The sequence below is a fragment of the Setaria italica genome, chromosome I (assembly GCF_000263155.2).
Source record: "Setaria italica strain Yugu1 chromosome I, Setaria_italica_v2.0, whole genome shotgun sequence".
Lineage (NCBI taxonomy): Eukaryota > Viridiplantae > Streptophyta > Magnoliopsida > Poales > Poaceae > Setaria > Setaria italica.
Window position 1 is genome coordinate 30698119 of NC_028450.1, and position 18453 is coordinate 30716571.

The following is an 18453-nucleotide window of genomic DNA, read 5'->3' on the forward strand; positions in this document are numbered from 1 at the left end:
TTTGACCAGTGCAAACGCGCGCCGCCAGGACCCAGTAGAAAAATTGGCGGCAGTGCATGGTGCGGAATTAAAAGGACACCGGCCTAATCCCACTTCCTAATCCTCCTTCCTCCAGTAATCTCATAGCGTTGACTCTCCTTTCTTTGCAAGCGTTGATCGAGACGACCACTACGGGACAGTATCATAGACTGACGGTGTCTTTGCACGCGCCCCCCGGAATCCCGCCTGCTCAACAGCTACCGTCTAGTACAGCTTAAACCTTAGCCTATGTGTTCCGCTGACCAGATTTTAACAAAGTCCCAAAGAGGAGTCCGAGCGCTAGAAGGATGCATGGCTGTGGTTTAGTTGACCACCAGGACGTGACGCCACCGAATCGGTCACTTGGATGTGTATGGACTTGTGGAACTGGTCACTGTCCCTGACGATTCCATGTATTGTGCCGTGCGGTGACCAAGTTGAGGCAATTTTTTTCTTCTTGTTTTTGAAGAGGACCTGGTCGGTGGTAGTTGATCGTTGCTGACCGACCGGGTTAAAAGTGAAAAGAATAAAGAGCTGTCAGCTGTGTAACGGGGCTTGCTGCAGACTGCAGAACCATCACCTTGCCACGCTTGCGCTTGAATAGTTGTGTTTGCAACTTTGCATCCTCAAGTTACGAGGAGCCGTGTAGCCTGCAAATATATAGAGGACCTGCAGACCCTCATTCCTCAGTGGATGAAAGCGAACGGCAGTAATCCCTACTGCTGTAACACAACCACCCACCATGCAAATGCAAGGTTGCTCGGTTGCTTTCTGTATCTTCCTGGATTCCTGAAAGTTTCTGTTGCTGTAGATTTCCATCACCGGTCAAGTAGAGCTGTAGAAATGTTGAACGGCAGCCCTGAGCGTCTCTGCAGAAACTCAGGATGATAATGAGCATACGCTTTCAGGATACCGACATGAAACTTTCTTTCAGGATAAAGGTTGCAGATATAGAACTGAGCAGACAGACAGACAAGGCTTAGGCAAATGAATTTCAGATTCTGCGATGAACTTACATTTCGAAGAGATAAGCCATCAGTTTGGATGCCGCCCTTGGCTCGTCCTCCCCTACATAAATGTAAGTAGATACAACAATGCGCAAGCTATAACGGCAGAGCCAAGATCCAGAGGTAAACTGCAAATGCCATCCGAGAAATCAGTAAGCATGCAACAAAGAAACAAAGCCAACTTGCCCACCATCTTTTTCGAAGGCGCATCTGCTACAAAATCCACTGAATAAATTGCCTATCAATAAATATCACACCATGAAGCTACAACACCATCCTGACAACACGATGCCATGGGCCTCACAGCGAGCATGGGATTCATTCCGGTTAAGGCTCCGCACCACGCATCCGACCACAACGAACAAGTTACTTCTAACATTAAAACTATAGCAAATGTTGCTACCACTCCTAAACACTAGAGACCCAATCAGATGACAGTTTAAAAGGCAACCGAACCAGGAGTTACAATCCATAATACATGGTGCAGTGCCGACCCCTCTCTGACTAACGGAGCAAACCTAGGGAGCAGATCCATTTACAAGAGAATCATAGCCACCAACTTCAAGCCTTCCTTCTGCGCTTCTTTCCTGTAGAAGCATTTGCTGATGCCTCTTGCTCTGTTTCAGCTGTCTTGCCATCTTTCTCCTTCCGTTTCTCTTTGTCAACTTCACTCACTGCAGGAGTATTTTTTGGTTTGCGACCTGGCCTGCCTTTTCCTTCAGTGGACTTCCCTTCATCTTTGGAATCCTTGCCTTTGCTGCTAGCCTCCTTAGATTTGCTTGCACTCTTGTCATCAGCATCTTTAGGCAATTCATCCTTTGTCTTCTCGGTTGATCCACTGGCTTTGTCCTTGGAGGTCTTCTCAACTTCATTTTTGAGGTTGGGGCCAGTTTCAGGCGTATCTTTCACATCTTTGCTTGCCGCTTTCCCCTTTGTGCTTGGAGTAGCAGAGCTGTTGTCATTCGGTGCCCCATTGGTGGATCGCACACCTTTGGGACGTCCCCTTTTCTTTGGAGGATCCACAGCATCGCTGCCACCATGCAGAAAACAGTAGCCTCAGAAAAGCTACAGGCACAAGTCATCGCAACTTCTTTGTATCAATTACTTACCTTTTAGGTGTCTCTGTATTTTCTTCCTTCACTGCATCCCCTTTCCTTTTTCGGCCTCGTGGACTGTTCAAAACAACCAATAACACAAACTTAACAAACAATACTGCTTATGTCCAGTAGGGGTGAGGTGACAAGTATGGGACATATTAACATGCTTGGAATTTGGATAAATATCCAATTATCAGTTGCCAGCAGGGACCTACACAGTTTGCCGGTGTTCACAAACTAGTTTACAACAAACATTTCCCTTGAAATTCTTTCAGAGAACAAACAATTTCCAGATTAGGGGATGTGGAGCTTGACTAACACTATGCTAGTCTACCCTGGCAACCCCAATAGCAGTGGAGTGATCATAGCAAACCATGAGACCACAGCAAAGCCAAAGGACTGATCAACCATGAGACCACAACCAAGCATACTGATTGACACTTGCACAAAGGTAAGCCAGGCACTTCAAAAATAAGAAAACAGGAGAAAAAGTAGACATACATCACACTGAAAGCACAGAATCACACTACTTCACCATAGCCCAAAGCTTTAGCTAAAGATCTAGTTTCGAGTGCGCACCCATGCGGGTGAGCAAACACATTGACATCAACGCATTGAACAATGAGTCACTGACTCCATTGTCATGCAAGTAAACAGTGGCCCTGTTCTGATTTGAGGTAGCCAATTAAGTATGTAGGGTGCAAGTGCATTCTAAATATAAATATGGGAAACCAGTCCTACTGCCTATCAATACATGAACCAATATCCAAATTTGAAACTGTAACTAAAGGCAAAAATAGAGATGTAATTTTGACGTTGCAGATACAAAAATGGCGCAAAGACGAGTTTGCTTACGTTTGAGATGCCACAGAAGCTCCTTTGTCCTGCCAGAGTAAAAATTAATCAGAAACCAGGAAACAAACATAATCATCATCACGAGGTGAGATGTGCATACCTCACTGATAAAGTCCCACTTTTCATCCCTGAGAAGTAGTACCTCTACATCCCCATCATCATATGCAACCTACGCTCCAAAAATGAAAGAACCATGATGGAAAGAAAAAAAAAAGATACTTCAATCAACAGTAGTTTCCATGTAAGGTAAATAGCCAGTGCAGGTTATAGTAGTGCACAAAGACAAACCTTGTGCCTTTTAGAACCAGAATCAAATGACTCCACAACACCATTGTAGAACCTGCAAAACAATAAAAAAGGCTTAAAATCTGGACAATAATACACAGAAAGCTGACAAAATGTACAGAGCAACAGGCTTTGCTAGATCCAAACAGAGTATTCATTTCCGAGTAACAATCAGAAAGAAAATTGAAATAACTACACTGCAGAATTGTAACTATTCAAAAATAACAAGACATAGTAAATAAGTAGAAAAAATGGGTAGACAACCATGAACCATGTGAAGTCATATCTTACAATTGCTTCATTTTGGTACCTCAATGATAAAACATGTAATAATGGCTACATCTTTTAATATTAAATAGCGAAGAAATTAACCATTTCAACATGAGGCAACAATTCAGAATCACAAATTGTTCATTCTACTTACATCTTATCATCTGGCCACCAAACTTTGATCCTTGCACCAACTAGGCTTCCATCAAGGCCTTTGTTTTTCCTTGAACGAGGAAGCTGTCAAAAGAAACTCAAGAATCAGATTAAGTAACTATAAACGAATAATGCAGCACTATAAGCACACCTGTACTGCTCAGACCAGGTTATTCAAATAATAAGAGGATATATATAAACCATGGAAAACTGGTTAGTTATCAGCATGATGAAAAATCTTCACCGCACAAAAGACCAACTTGATCAAACATTTTCAACCTCAGGCATCTAAAAACGCTGTATTGCAATAACTTAATCCAGCATGCACTCTACCCAAGGTTGCCAAAATTGTAGATTCTAGATCAAATCAGTGGTCCTCGGGTAAGATCGGAATCATATGAGATTGAATATATAAATCATGAGATTTGAATATATAAATCATAGAAACATAGATTATATCACATAGAATCATAGAATCGAGGCCCTGAATCAAAATCGTAAAGACGTAAACTCTGAACAACCATGACTCTTACCTCTTCAGTCTCTTGTTCCTGCTTCCTCTTAGGTGTGCTATTCTCTGTGCTTTGTCCTTTGGTTCTACCTGGCCCCTTGGTCGAAGACTTCGGTGAGATCATTTCCTGCATTGTGGTCAAACAGTCAGTACACCAGATCACTGTGTTAGAAAAGTGAATAGCACGATGGCACATCTACTTTTTAAGTTTCAATGGATATGTGCAATTAAGTCTCTAATCACGAATTCCAGCAAAGCTAGACTCAAACCACCAACCGAATAGCAAGCACGGAATAACAAAGGTACAAATAATAGAATATTCCAAATACAGGTAATTGTATGAAACTAAAGTAGCGAAGACTTATTAACTAGCAACAGTAAAGAGTAAAGTTACACAAATATCATACAGTGCATCAAAATAGAAATACAAAGAAAACTATATTAGGGATCTAATACAACCTAGCAAACATTAGGGGCAATGTTCTACACATAAGAGGTAGAACTGTCAAAAGCAGGTAATATTAATAACTAAGAACAGAACCTGCTAGGTGTTAAGAGAATAACCTTTAAGCTCAGATCCTTGGCAGGATCTTCCTCAGAAAGAGTTTCATCCTTCTGCTGCTTCGAACTGCTCTTTTGAGGCTTCTTAGATGACTCTGCCTCACCAGCCTTTTTTACAGAAGACTTGACCTCATCCTTAGCTGATCTTTTTGTTAACTTCCCTGCTGAATCACTAGAAAATCTTGAAGGTTTGTTCTTTCCAGCAGCCTTCTTCTCCAATGACTTTGGCCCAGGAGGTCGGCCTCGTCTTGGCTTAACAGGTGTAATATCAGCAGGCTTTGATGTATCATCAGCTGCTCCGTTGGTCCCCTCCTCTCCAGATGCTACAATATCTTCTTTTTTAGTATCAGAACCAGAATGTTCAGTTGCTTCAGATTTATCCGATGGATTGGGCTTAATACTTTTGTCTGAATCAAGGGACGACTTCTTTTTGGGTTCTGCAGCAATGGAATCTGCACCTTCATGGTTGCCAGAATTCAACTGATCAGCATCCACTATGTTTTCAGCATAGCAAGGTTGTTCAAACTTCTCTTTTGTGGAAGGTAGTACTTGATTAGACTCACCTGTGTCAGCTGGAGTTGCATCACTGCTAATAGCAGCAGCCGTATTACCATTCATAGAAGTACCATCTTGTTCAGGACGGCTAATATCTTGCTCCGCCTTCGAAGATTCCTGCCCAAAAAAACAAGCTGGTATTATATCAGCCATTTCAATAGATATAGAAGATGCAGGTCATACCTGTGGTAATTCATCAGAAATAGTTCTTTCAGATAGTTTGCCATCATCCACCTATTAAGACATCAAAAGTAAAGACAGGTGAATCAACTAGAACACCCTCTTCCTACATTTGTTGATTTGATTCTACAGGCTAAAACCAATCACAATTTCATCTCCCAAGCCATCCTCTTTAATCTAGCAAAGTGATAACATTTATGCATAACACCATCTCAAACCAAACAACGAAGAAAAAAAAAACAAGATTGCCTACTCTACCACCTGTAAGAATGGCGTAACAGTTTAAGCAAACAACAATGCAAACATCTTCCAAAATTAATCGTAGCAAGCTTGTAATTTAACTAACCGTGTCCTTCCCAGAAGGATCAGCATTATTTTCTTCCCTGTCATCTGAACCCTCTTCACAAACTAATGCAACGATTTGGCTGTATTCACTCAAGGAAGTGCCTTTTAGTGATTGCAGAAAGACTGGCTTTAGTTTTTCCCGGCACGCGCCTATAACCTTCTCAGCAAGTTCAAAAGAAGGCGAAGAAGATTCCTGGAAATAAAATCAAAATGATTAGATCATGTCAACCCTTTTCTCAGGCTATGAATGTAAATCTATGTTGCTGATGTGAGGAAAGTTCAGACAGAAATACCTTGTCCTCTTTTCTAACATTTTGGAGTAAGCAAGATGCAATCTGTGGTTGGACATCCTCACTCTCCTCAATTACCAATCTCATTATTGTTTCCATGCAGGAGATGACAGCATTTGAATGTTCAGAACTGAAATAAGACGTAGAAAAGTTGAAAACTCGTATGCAGAATACAACACATACTTCTGAAACCATGAATGCTGATCAAGTGAACAAAATGTAGTAGCAGAATAGGGTTAAGCTAATATCAAAATATAGAAGCTTCATTTATAAATAATCAGTGTGTGAATGTGTAACTCCCAGCCAGAGAAACAGATCAATGAGTTTAGAATCAACATTAGCAGTTTGGCAATGCTGACAAATATAATGTTGAAGTATCTAAGGAGGAAATCAAATTAAAACAGATAAAAAAAGTAGCTAGCTCTTGTTCCTTAGCAAATCTTACAGGTACAAAGTATCTTAGACAAATCTATAATTCCGTTATAAGTAATGGAAATGGGATCGAACCTCGTCTCAAAAAAAAATGATGGACAAATTTACAGAAACTTGAACATACATCCAGGGTATAGCTTAGAAAACATGTTTTAGCACAGCAAGAAATAAGAAAGAGAAGAAATAGATGAAGCCAAGACAAATGAAGAGGTTTCTTACGAAACAGTCCTCAAGAAGTGATGGAACATATCGTTTATCAAATCATCACATTCAAGATCTAGCATCACCACACAGGACCGGACTTTTGCAACAGTATCAAGAATTGACAATCTCCTTGCAAACAAGGGGCTTTCTGTGTCATCGAGATTCTGGAAGGCACCCACAATCAAAGAGAATACATCCTGAAACCAAGTAAAAACATATGTGATTAGTGAGTACACACAATGTAACAGAAATCATTATGTTCAGGACAAACTATACCCTCATTGCATCATCATCATATGGAGCATCAGGTGCCGTGATTCTTGTGATCTCAGAGATACATGATGCCACAGCAAGCCTGACATCTGGGTCAGTATGGCCCACCAGCTCTTTCTTGACCAGCGCTTCAGTTGCTGCTCGCATAGCATTTGATGTGCTTTCAGGAGGTGATTGCTCTACTTTAAGTAAACACTCCTCAACTTCCTGCATGAACAAACAAACAACCAACTTGATGTCTTCATACAATTAGAGGAGCAAGCCTGGGTAGGCAGATGCCATGATCAGACTCTTAACATTTATAGGCCTTCCCAGTAAACTAAACTATGCTATGTCCCTACAGAAATCATTCCTAATAGAAAATATTTCAGACCATTAAAAGCACTCTTTCTGCAAGGGAAAAAAAGGACAAACTTTGGAGCAGTAGAGAATAAATTAGGCTGATGTTAAGCTCCAATCTGATACACACATCCCAACCTCAATCCAACCAATAATCGCCAAGAAGTAAAGTAATAAGAGGCCAACACCTCCAGCTTTTCAACCATACCAAACAGCCAAATAGAAAATACAAAATAAAATTTGGCATATGCAATAAGTAGAACCCCAACAGAAAGAATAAAAGGAGCAAGCCAAGCCTAGAAGGAAGATTGCATGATAGCTCCTGACATTCACTCAGATTTCTAAAAAGGTAAAAATCATTCCAACCAAACCATGAGGGGGTAACTCTGTATAACAACAATCCAGCACTCTACATAGAAAACTGAAAACACTTCATGTTAGCCACAACAAAAAAGATTTACGAATTCCAGAGCACCGAAGACTAAACAACCCTAGAGCAAATCACCAGCCCTAGTAGCAGTTCATCCACGATCCAAACGGTCATACCCAGTAAACGAAAAATATGCTAAATCTCACAGAAATTATTCAGGACAAAAAATATTTCAGAGCCCCAAAAGTACTCTCTGCAATAAGACAAAAAAAAGACGAACTTGGGAGCAGTAGAGATTAAAGTGGGCTGATGTTAAACTCCAATCTTATATACAATCCCATCCTCAAATCCCCAATCCAATAATACTCGCCGAGAAGTAAAGAATTAAGGGGCCAACACCTCCAGCTTTTCAACCATACCAAACAGCCAAAAAAAAAAATACAAATTAAAATTCAACATGTCCAACAAGTGGAACCCTAACAGATAGAATCGAAGGAGTAAGCTAAGCCCCCAGATAGAATCGAAGGAGCAAACCAAGCCTAGAAAGGCAGGTCGTATGATAGCTCCTGACATTCAACGAAACTATGCCAGGTTAACTCTGTAAAACAACAATCCATCACTCTGCAGTAAACTACACTTCCTGTCTAAGCCTTAACGGAAAAAAAAATCACGAATTCCAGAGCACCAAAGACTAAACAACCCTAGAGCAAATCACAAGCCCGAGTAGCATTCCATCCACGATCCAAACAGGTACGAGCGCAAAATCCAGCCGCGTTTCCACTCATACTACGACAAACCGAGCCGAAACCACAGGGCCAACCACGACAAATCACAGAACAGCGTCCCTAACAGATGCGCAATAATCAGACAAGACAAGTAAAGGCGCTGGGAAAGGAGAGTAGTCTCACTATGAGGAGCTTGAGCAGGTCCTCCGCTTCGTCGGGCGGCGCCTGCAGGCGTTCCCCAACCTCCCTGAGCCGGTCCTGCAGCTGCTGCGGCCGCTCCTCCGCGTCCGGCGCCCCGTCGTCCGCCATTTCCCCGGCCGAATCGGCCGGATCGAGAGCGCCCGCGCGAGATCTGCCGCTGCTAGGGTTTCCCCCTCGCGGCGGGAGTGTCGCGGGGGCCGGGAAGGAAGCAGGCGGCGCCGGAGCCCGGCGCGCCGCCCGCGGAGGAGAGAGGGTTTAGCTAGCGCGGTGGAGCGGTGGCGGATGACGAGAGGATTCCGCAGCTGTATTCCCTTCCCACCCGCGCGCACCCCTCTCCTCCCTCCCTTCCGCGCGACGCGACGAGGTTTCGGTGCGGGGGCTGCCTGGCTGGTGTGTGTCTTATGGCTCCTTCTGGCTGTGGCCTGTGGGGTTGGGCTGTGCGTGCGTGAGAGGCGAGGCGAGGGCGAGGCGAGGCTTGGAAGAATCGGCAGGCGATTTATGGGGGAAGAGGGGCGGGCGCGGGCGGCTGGTGGTTTGGACTGCGCGCTTTCGCGCGGCCTGCCAAAATTGCACACGCCGCAGGCCCCAACGGACGGACGCGTCGGGCGGCCATGGAATCCCCTTCACCTGGCCGGCCTCGCGTCCGCCCGCGGGCGCGGCCTGCTGTGGCTTGGCTGGCCACCGCCACCTCACCCCGCGCGATCTCGGCCGTCGCTCGCCTGGGCCGCGCGGCCGATGGCTGCCACGGCTCGCTCGCTCGCTGCGGCAGAAACGGCAGTTCGGCGCGCTGGTTTTCGGCTGTGTACGCCCTCTACGTATCTCGGCAGGCAGATCTCGTGCTGTGAGCGTAGGGAGGGAGAGGTAAGATGAGAAAGGAATTTTGACTTTGCTTACCTGGTCAAAGATGTCTGCAGTGTGGCGAGGCGGCGACGACCGTGCTTCTGGTATGAAATAGTGGTTGCGATGGTGGTCTTTGAAGCGGAGACGGCAAGTAGACATGTCGCCGGCGTCGGAGAAGACGAACAATATAAACCGCGTACCGATTTGAGGCGATACGTCGAGAGGTAGGAGAAGACCGTCCGACGAAGGGGTATATATACAGGCGGGGGTGCTAACGGACCATCAAATTAGTGGAATCCAACGGATATGCGTTACTCCGCGAAAAGTTAAAACATGACGACAATGCACATGTAGTACATAGCGTCGTATTGTGTGAACATGTAATAAATAAAACTATCTTTTTTAACTGAGGTAGCATCCAATGAGTATTCCTTTTTTACCATCATGTGTCAACGGTGTAAATTACACACTTATGTAGGCTGCACGGCTATAATTTGAGTTTTCAAGTCTTTTGCATAAGAAAGTGTTAAAATCTTTCAAATACCTCGCAATAAACTCATGTCCATACCTTAAGTTTGGCTTCGGTCTTACTATGCTTCCTGAGTGAAAACGTCGTGCCACTTGGTACTATAGAATGCATGTTGCGGCAGTCTTATATTTAAACTTTTTCATCGTGGCTGATTTTCAAATTGTAAGTTTAAAAATTAGCTGCATGTTTATCTAACACGGTATAATATAGCGAGCCATAAAGAACAACATTATTTGATCTTTGCATCGTAACAAAGATATCTGTATATTTAATTTTCTCCCTTATTGAGTTATGAAATAAAATAAAATAATTATATCCCTATAAAAAAGTTGTAAATGAAAGAAGAAAATATTCTATACCCCAAACTCTTCCTTACCGAGGAAGAAAATATCCTAGCTATATGAAATATTATTCCAAGCTTGAAGATTGATTGTTCCATCTTCTGGATCACCTTCTATCTTACCTGTACTCCTTAGCGCCTCACACCTTAAAGTTAGAGACATCATCAAGAAGGATGCACCAGCATATAAAATTGTTTGAAATAAAATAAAATTCTTATATCCCTAGAAAAATAGTTGTAAATGAAAAAAGAAAATGGTCTAGACCCCAAACTCATCCTTACAGAGGAATAAAATATCCTAGCAATATGAAATATTATTCCGAGCTTGAAGATGGATTTTCCAAGCATGAAGATGGATTGTTCCATCTTTTGGCTCATCCTCGACTTCTCCTTCATTCACCGAAAAAAAGAAGGGAAAGCTGATCTCATACTCAGATGGATCACTACTTGTGGTAAAGAGGCACGGGACAGCTTGAAGGTCAACCCTGGAAGCCTGAAGAGGAGATGACATGGTGGTGGCGGTGATAGTGTAAAGCGGCGACGGTTGCTAGCGAGTGAGCAAGCAGAGCCAGCACAAGAAAGAAGAAAGAAAGTAAATGGGCTAAAAAAAATGGAAGCATGGAGGAAACAAGCGGCCCATCATTATGAATGACGTGGTCATCCGGAAAATGAGAAGATATCGAAGACTGGGCTGGTCCATCACCAAGTTGCTGCTAGATGTGGCCCGTAAAATGTGGCCCAGTGGGTTTGTTTCGATCTAGCGTTTGAAATGGCAGGCAATAGTTCGAAGGAAAAAGTGTATTGAAATGCATAAATCTCCTGTGAATTTCAGAGGAGATGGTTCAGTTTGACATGGGAATTGGGAATAATTTCAGCGCTCCAAACGAAGCCTTCAAGATCTGCTTCTTCTTTAGATAAATGTTAAACTCATTTTGGCATAAGTGAGCGAGGTTAATCTAGTACGAGGTTGGGATTCACGACCAAAGAGGACAAAGTAAAGAGGACATGCGCGCGCGTTCTCAGTATGAGCAATGTTATGTCCCTAAACTAACAATTGATTTGCATATACTACCAGTAAATGTTCAATCTGAAAAGCCTTTATAATAAAAAAAAACCCTGAAAAGCCAGCTGCACATTTTAGTTTGGAGATGCAATGAACCAGCTAAAATATTAAGAACAAGTGAACTTTTAAAAAATGGAGCCCTTTTTTTTGGAAACAGCGAATCAATTCGAGTAGAAAACCCACATGAAACGAAATGCCTCGCAGCGTCCCAGGTCGGTTCTACCCGGGTGCCTTTCACAAGCTCGACCGTCTTTGACATGCTTTTGCTTCCCACAAGCCCGACAGTTATTTTAAGAGTCAGAGCTAACATCCGACAAAGCTACATGATAGTACTTGACACAATGTCCCCAGCACTGCATCACCATAAAATAAAATCAAGCACTACATCTTAACTCCACTGATTCATCCAAGCACATGTACAACAACACAACACGAACGTATAGGTACACTAACAGTAACAGCAGGCAGATACAAATTCTAATTTCTACGGCAATAATTCATTTTATTCGCCGCACGCGGCACAGATTATGCTTAGCAGATAACACTAGTACTAGCAGCAAAGCACCGTAGCATGTGTAGTGAATGATAGATGGATCATTTGCCGAAGAGCGACTTGAACCACCAGACCCCCTTGGTGTCGGTGGGCGCGGCGTCGCTCTCCGGCGGCGGGTCCTGCTGCGGCGTCCTGTGCAGCTTGCTCACGTCGTAGCCTTCCTCCTTGGCCCTCTCCACCAGCTGGTTGTACACCTCCTCCTCGATGCTCGTCTTCCTGCACAGGATCTGCACGCCCAAAGACCGATGAGAACACACGGTGGAATTGAAACTAGAATACTGTGTGGCATGCTCTTGTACTTGTGTATGTAGAACAATCGGCTTACCCAGAGGTTCTTGCGGCGGGGCTCGCCGACGAGCGCGTACTGGTAGTCGTCGTCGACGTAGAGCACCCAGTAGTCGCCGACGACGGGGATGATGGGGAGGAAGGGCGGGAGGTAGAACTTGACCTTGAGCTTGGCCTCGTCGCTGCTGGGGTCGGCCTTGTACGCCGTGCCCTCGATGTAGTCGCGCTTGCCCTTGCTCCACGTCTCGTTCAGCACGTGCACCGTCGCGCCGTCCTCCAGCAGCTTGTAGGTGGCGCGCGTGTCCCGGCCGTCCCGGGGCTGGAAGAAGGATGGGAACGACGCGATCTCGTACCACCGCCCCATGTACCGCGCCACGTCCAGCCCACGCACCACCGTCATCTCGCCGCCGCCGCTCTTCTTCGCCGCCGCCATTGTTGCTGCTGCTGCCGATCGATGGGCTAGTTACTGTGTGCTCCTCGCCTGGGACAATCTGGTGATTTCGCTTTGTTGTTGCAGGTGATGCGGTGAGCTTCCGATGATGGATGATATATAGAAGAGGATCGGAGAGGGGTTTTGGGGGTGGTTTGCTGGGACGGAGAGGGGAGGGGAGCAAGAGATCAGGATAAGGTGCTGGTGCGAGGGGAACGACGTGGAGGGCTCTGGAACGCTTAACAAGTGTTTGTCTCGTTGCTCAGGGAGGTCAGGGTACGTGGAGACTTGTACGCGAAGGTAACTGCTTTTTACTGTGCATCTCTCCATCCACCGTGCAGCACTAGCACCGTGTCGCGTGCTCGCATCGCACGCCCAGACAGCTGAGCTTTCCGTTCGCTGGCACGTTGTTTTGGTCGATTTCGTCGAGGAATCAGCGGCGCGAGCGGTAGTGCCGGATTGCCGTGCTTCCAGGACTACAAGTCTACAACAGAAATGCAGACATTTCTGTTAACAAAAGGCTGTGTTTTTGGTTTGGTTCTCGTTCCGAAAACGCATCTTCTACTGTTCCAAACACCAAGAATTCCAGCGTCCTCCTCTTACTTTCCTGTTCGGTAGTGCTAGTTGCAGCAGCGGCAGTAAGCGTTTGGGCTGCTGCGGCTGCAGCCGCAGGCGGCCGAAAGTAGTGCAGCGAGCGTTCTTGTCTGGCCACATAGGATCAGCACAAGGCCGAATAATTTGATCTAAAAAAAACAGTGCTGATCGACCCAGAAGATGGGTTCACATGATTGGAGCACTCCGGAGTACTCCAGAATATCCATGTCACTACTCGATGGCCCTGCGAGATTCTTGCTTCTTGCTTGTTCTCCAAGGCTGAGACTCTAGACCGCAATGAGAAAACGAAGAAACTGATCCGGGAGGCGAGACCGCGACATCACTGCACTCTAGTGCTGCTGGCGTTGGGAGCTTTCCGGCAATGTCCTTGTCCATGGAGGGAACAGACCTCAGAGTTCAGACTTCACGTGCGCACCGTAAACCCAGGCCAAAAGTGCGTCACTGTTGACGGTACCTGGGCCGTGGACGATTCGGCACCGGTAGAAAACTCATCTCCACCCCTTTTGTCGCAATTAATATTTGATCTGGGATTAAAGACTCACCAACCGGTATTAAAACTCGGCCACTGGCGGGGGCTCATCAACTGGGATATTTTTATCCTGGTTGCAAAGGCTAGTGGAAAAAAAATCTCTCTTTTATCCCGATTGGTGTTACCAACCGGAATAAAAGGCTCTCGACCCTTTAGGGTGCGTTTGGTTCCGAGGACGGAACGGGATGGGACGATCTCATTTTTGCTAGTGTTTGGTTGGGAAACATACGGGATGGAGTCATCCTTAGTAGGGAATATATCGCAAATATCCGGGACGCTCCCGTCCGCAAAAAACGAGCGGACGGGGTCATCCCACTTCAACGCCGTCGTCCCCCGTCTGACACGCGAGAGGGAGCAACAGCGAGCGGGCGAGCTCTGCCGCGGCCCTCCATGGCCGGCGTGGGCGAGCTCCGCCGCGGGCGCACGGGCGAGCTGGACCTCCGCCGCGACCCTCCATGGCCGGCGGGGGTGAGCAGGGGCGGCGGCGGGGGGATCGGGCGGCCGGGGTTGGAGCAGGGGCGGTGGTGGGGTGGATCAGGGGCGGCAGCGGGGTGGAGAGGGGCGGCGCGGTGGGTGGAGCAGGGGCGGTCCCATGGACGGTGTGGGGCGAGCAAGGGCGGCGGCGTGTGGATCGGGGGGCGGCGGGGTGGCGTGGCTCAGGAGGAGGAGGAAGAAGATACTTAGTATGACAGGTGGGCCCCACAAACAGTGTTTGACGGAAGGAGGAAACTGTGCTCGTCCCGTCTATTGCAATCTCTCCAACCAAACAAAAAATTGGGACAGACCCATCCCATTCAACCAAACATGAAATGGGATCATCCCATCCCGGAAAACTGGGACGGAACCGTCCCGTCCTACATTGTCTCCCATCCAAACACATACTTAATCTTGGTTGGTAACACCAACCAGGATAAAAGGGGAGTCATCTGTCCTGGTTGGTGTTTCCAATCAGAATAAACGGGTCCCCGCGGGTGGCTGAAAAAGACTAAAGTTCGTGGACCCTTTAGTCTCGATTTGTGTTACCAACCGGGACTAAAGGGGATATTTAGTCCCGGTTAGTAACATAAATCAAGAATAAAGGATTCCCCACGAGTTAATACAAAAGGATTGCATTCTCTATATAGTTAGATGTGTTGTGTAGGTGGGATGGCAAGAAAACTACGCGCGAGGTTTGAGGTTGTGGGTTCGAATTCACGCACCACGCACGCGCATATTCCATGTGAAGAATCGCATGACTTGCGATATGCGCGTGTAGGGCTTCCCGGAAATTTATAATATTTTTTTTTGCAAAATCCTTTATCTCGGATAGTTTTTCGGGAGATTTGATTCCTACCAACTGGAATAAAAAGTTTTTTACTAGTGTGGTCACGCATTCATCTTTGCTGGGTTGTTTCTTGCAAGTTCACGTATCTTGTGCATTCAGGCCTTCTGGACGCCGAAGAGCTGATGCAGTTCAGCAGTTGCGAGGAGGGGTTCACATGGTAGCTGTCAGCGACGCCGGGTGCTGCTGTGTCAATGTCACGGCACACGAGTTGCGTCCCAGGACACTTCAAGTGCCGGCTGATAAGGCTTCCCAGCTGGATTATAGTTTAAGGATACTAGAATAGAATAAAAGATCATCATCTAGCTTATTTCAAATTATTTGTAATCCTAAAATGATCATAAGGTGATTTTTTAACATAATACACATGATCCATAATTCAGCTTATATAATCTAGGTGGATTATAATCTCAAACAAACAGGGTAGATTATGATCCAAGGTAGTAGGGTAAGAGATCATCATGAGATATAGCTTATTTCAGATTATTTGTGATTCCAATATGATCTTTTACTATAGTACCTTTGATCCATAATCTAACTTATATAATCTGGATGGATTATAATATCAAATAAATGGATGGATTATAATCTCAAACAAACGGGATCTAGTTTTTTCCCTTAAAATTGAGTTGGTGCGATGGCTTGCAACTGGCCTCAGCACCTATAGCACGTTTCTAAGCTGTTACAGCATTCTAAACGCTTATATATTCTCTCAAAAGATGCTAAAGGCTCTTGACGATGCCAAAGACAAGGAACAATACTACCAAGTCATGAGAGCAGCATACAGGCAATAAGATGCTTCCGTTACTATTGGATACAAATCAATTCTCCTAATTTATTGGTTGTTTTGATTTTTCTAGGTGTATAGTTTTAACTATGCACCTAGACATATGCTTATATCTATATACATAGAAAATACTATGAATCTATAAAAGCTAAAACGATCTATAATTTTGAAAAAAATGAAGTGCGCATCAGTGTTTGAGCGTATTCATCTTGGCTGAAAAAGGTTTCTTGTACGTTCACAGATCTTGACACCCAAAGCTCCAACAAGCAAAACCGGTGCATGATATAGCTATATTGCTGGGTAACGGAGAGTACAGGGTAGATGGGATCTCACCCTCTTTCCGGAGGCTCTAAGAAGTCCCAATTACTTTCTACTTAAGGATTACAAGGACTCTACCGTGCTTTATATTAGCAGCCGGCTAACTAACAAACTCTAGCAAAAACAATATCTAAACCGAACTAACTTATTTCCCTAACCAACTAGCCTGACGCCGCGATGGAACTTAGCACCGAAGAAGGTGTCCCATGGAGTAAATAAAAGAGGGTAAGGGTTCTTAAATCGGTAAGCGAAGATCTCATAGAACTACAACAGAGGACCAAACCATCACACCAAACAACACTCAAGCGCAGGACGCAATATACAACACCCCAAACAGGACGTAGGGTATTACGCTACTCCGGCGGCTCGAACCTGTATAAATCCGTATCTTGTCCTCACTTTTACCTTCATGTTCCAGGTCCGACGATTCCCCACCAACCAATCTACTACCTCATGATACCCCTCGGTAGATTGCCGGGTATAAAACACCGACATAAGGCTACATGGCCCTAACCCTGATGAAGAACAACACCAAATCCCGAACCAGACGCATCACAATCAACCACAAATTCCCGATCAAAATCCGGCAACTGAAGAATCGGTGCTATGGTGAGTGCTGTCTTTAAGGCGTTGAACGCCTCTGTAGCAGCGTCCGTCCAATGGAACGCCTCTTTCTTGAGCAAGGCTATGAGGGGAGCAGCAATAAGACCGTAATTGTGAATGAACTTACGCCTATGCAACAGTAATATTCTCCTGATCCATGGCCACCCCGTCTTCACCCATCACGTGGATGAGGTAGGCTACAGAGTGGTCTCCGAAGACACACTTCAACTGCTTGAGGAACATCTCATGCGCGCAGGGTGGTTAGAACAGCACGAATGTGCTGGAGGTGTTCCGCCTAGGTGGAGCTGTAGATCAGGATGTCGTCGAAGAAGATGAGCACAAACCGACGTAGGTACGGCTGAAGCACCTCGTTCATCAATGCCTTGGAACGTCGACAACGCGTTGGTGAGGCCAAAGGGTATCACTAGGAATTCAAAGTGGCCATGGTGTGTGCGGAACATGGTCTTGGGCAATATCATCGGAATGCATTCGGACTTGATGGTAACCACTTTGCAAATCGAGTTTGGTGAAGAACTTGGCGCCACGGAGTTCATCTAGTAGCTTGTCGATGACGGGAATCGGGAACACGTCCCGCTCTGTCTTGGAGTTAAGGGCACGGTAGTCCACACAAAAATGCCAGGAACCATCCTTCTTACGCACCAACAGCACCGGGGAGGAGAATGCCGACATGCTTGGTCAAATGATCTGCGTAACATCTCTTCGCACTGGCGCTTAATTTCATCCTTTAGGAATTGGGGGTAGCAGTACGGCCGCACTACCACTGGCGGCGTGTTAGGCAGGAGGTGAATGCTGTGATCCAGATGGCGAGACGGCGATAGTCCCGTCGGAGGCTCGAAGATGTCGCAGAATTCATCTAAGAGCAGGGACAGCAAGTCACGAGCAGCGATGAGGGAAAGCCTCGACGTTGTGGACGCACCCACGCAAAACCACTTGACGCGGTGATCAAAACGCTAGAAGGACACGGATTTGACAGTGAAGTCCCAGAGGATAGGTCCTAGGGTGCGTAGCCATTGGCAGCCTAAGACCATCTCGTAGCCATTGAGGGCAATCATGAAGATGTCCACGTAGAAGCGCTCCTGGCCGATCAGGATCGGGATGGCACCGCACACCCCTGACGATGGCACTCTTTTACCGTTGGCGACACCCACGGTCAGCCCGGGCCGTGGCGTTGGAGTCAGCCCCAATCATGCCACAGTTGCCGTCAACACGAAGCAATGAGTGGACCCGTAGTCCACGAGGACGGAGAGGGTGCTGCACGCATTCTCTGTGTGCAGCTAGATCGTATCCCCTATCGCGATGCCGGTGAGCGCGTGGATGGAGATGCACAGGTTGTCGAGGTCGAATTCGTCCGTGGGGTCATCCTCGGCAAGCTCCGGCAAATAGATGCCGCGCATTGAGCACGACTTGTCGTGGTTGGGGGTGAACTTTTCCGGGCAATTGAAGTAACGGCCCTTGAGCCGCCGCTGTGCCATCTCCTCAGGCGACAAGTGCGTGAAGTGCGGATTGTGAGGCACCACCTTAACTGGTGTTGCTAGCGTTGACGGTGTA

The 18453-nt window shown here is 46.0% G+C and overlaps 2 protein-coding genes across 4 annotated transcripts; both read right to left on the reverse strand.

The window, feature by feature from the left end:
* Positions 1 to 1198: 1198 nt before the first annotated feature.
* On the reverse strand, positions 1199 to 9137 carry LOC101784615 (sister chromatid cohesion protein PDS5 homolog B). 3 transcript variants are annotated; one of them, XM_004953028.4, is made up of 15 exons: positions 8654 to 9136; positions 7040 to 7243; positions 6779 to 6960; positions 6131 to 6257; positions 5839 to 6030; positions 5496 to 5546; positions 5321 to 5429; positions 4761 to 5209; positions 4219 to 4323; positions 3687 to 3769; positions 3266 to 3317; positions 3078 to 3146; positions 2978 to 3006; positions 2135 to 2197; positions 1199 to 2055 (listed from the first exon to the last, which is right to left on the reverse strand). In XM_004953028.4, the coding sequence occupies exons 1-15, from the start codon at positions 8777 to 8779 to the stop codon at positions 1587 to 1589; spliced, it is 2310 nt and encodes a 769-aa protein (XP_004953085.1). In that variant the 5' UTR covers positions 8780 to 9136; the 3' UTR covers positions 1199 to 1586. The 3 variants fall into 3 exon arrangements, with proteins under 3 accessions (XP_004953085.1, XP_004953084.1, XP_004953083.1); XM_004953027.4 differs by having other exon boundaries at positions 4761 to 5215; XM_004953026.4 differs by having other exon boundaries at positions 4761 to 5429; positions 8654 to 9137.
* Positions 9138 to 11747: 2610 nt separating this feature from the next.
* LOC101785556 (temperature-induced lipocalin-1) lies at positions 11748 to 12926 on the reverse strand. Its single transcript, XM_004953029.4, has 2 exons — positions 12322 to 12926; positions 11748 to 12223 (listed from the first exon to the last, which is right to left on the reverse strand). The coding sequence occupies exons 1-2, from the start codon at positions 12712 to 12714 to the stop codon at positions 12038 to 12040; spliced, it is 579 nt and encodes a 192-aa protein (XP_004953086.1). The 5' UTR covers positions 12715 to 12926; the 3' UTR covers positions 11748 to 12037.
* Positions 12927 to 18453: the final 5527 nt, after the last annotated feature.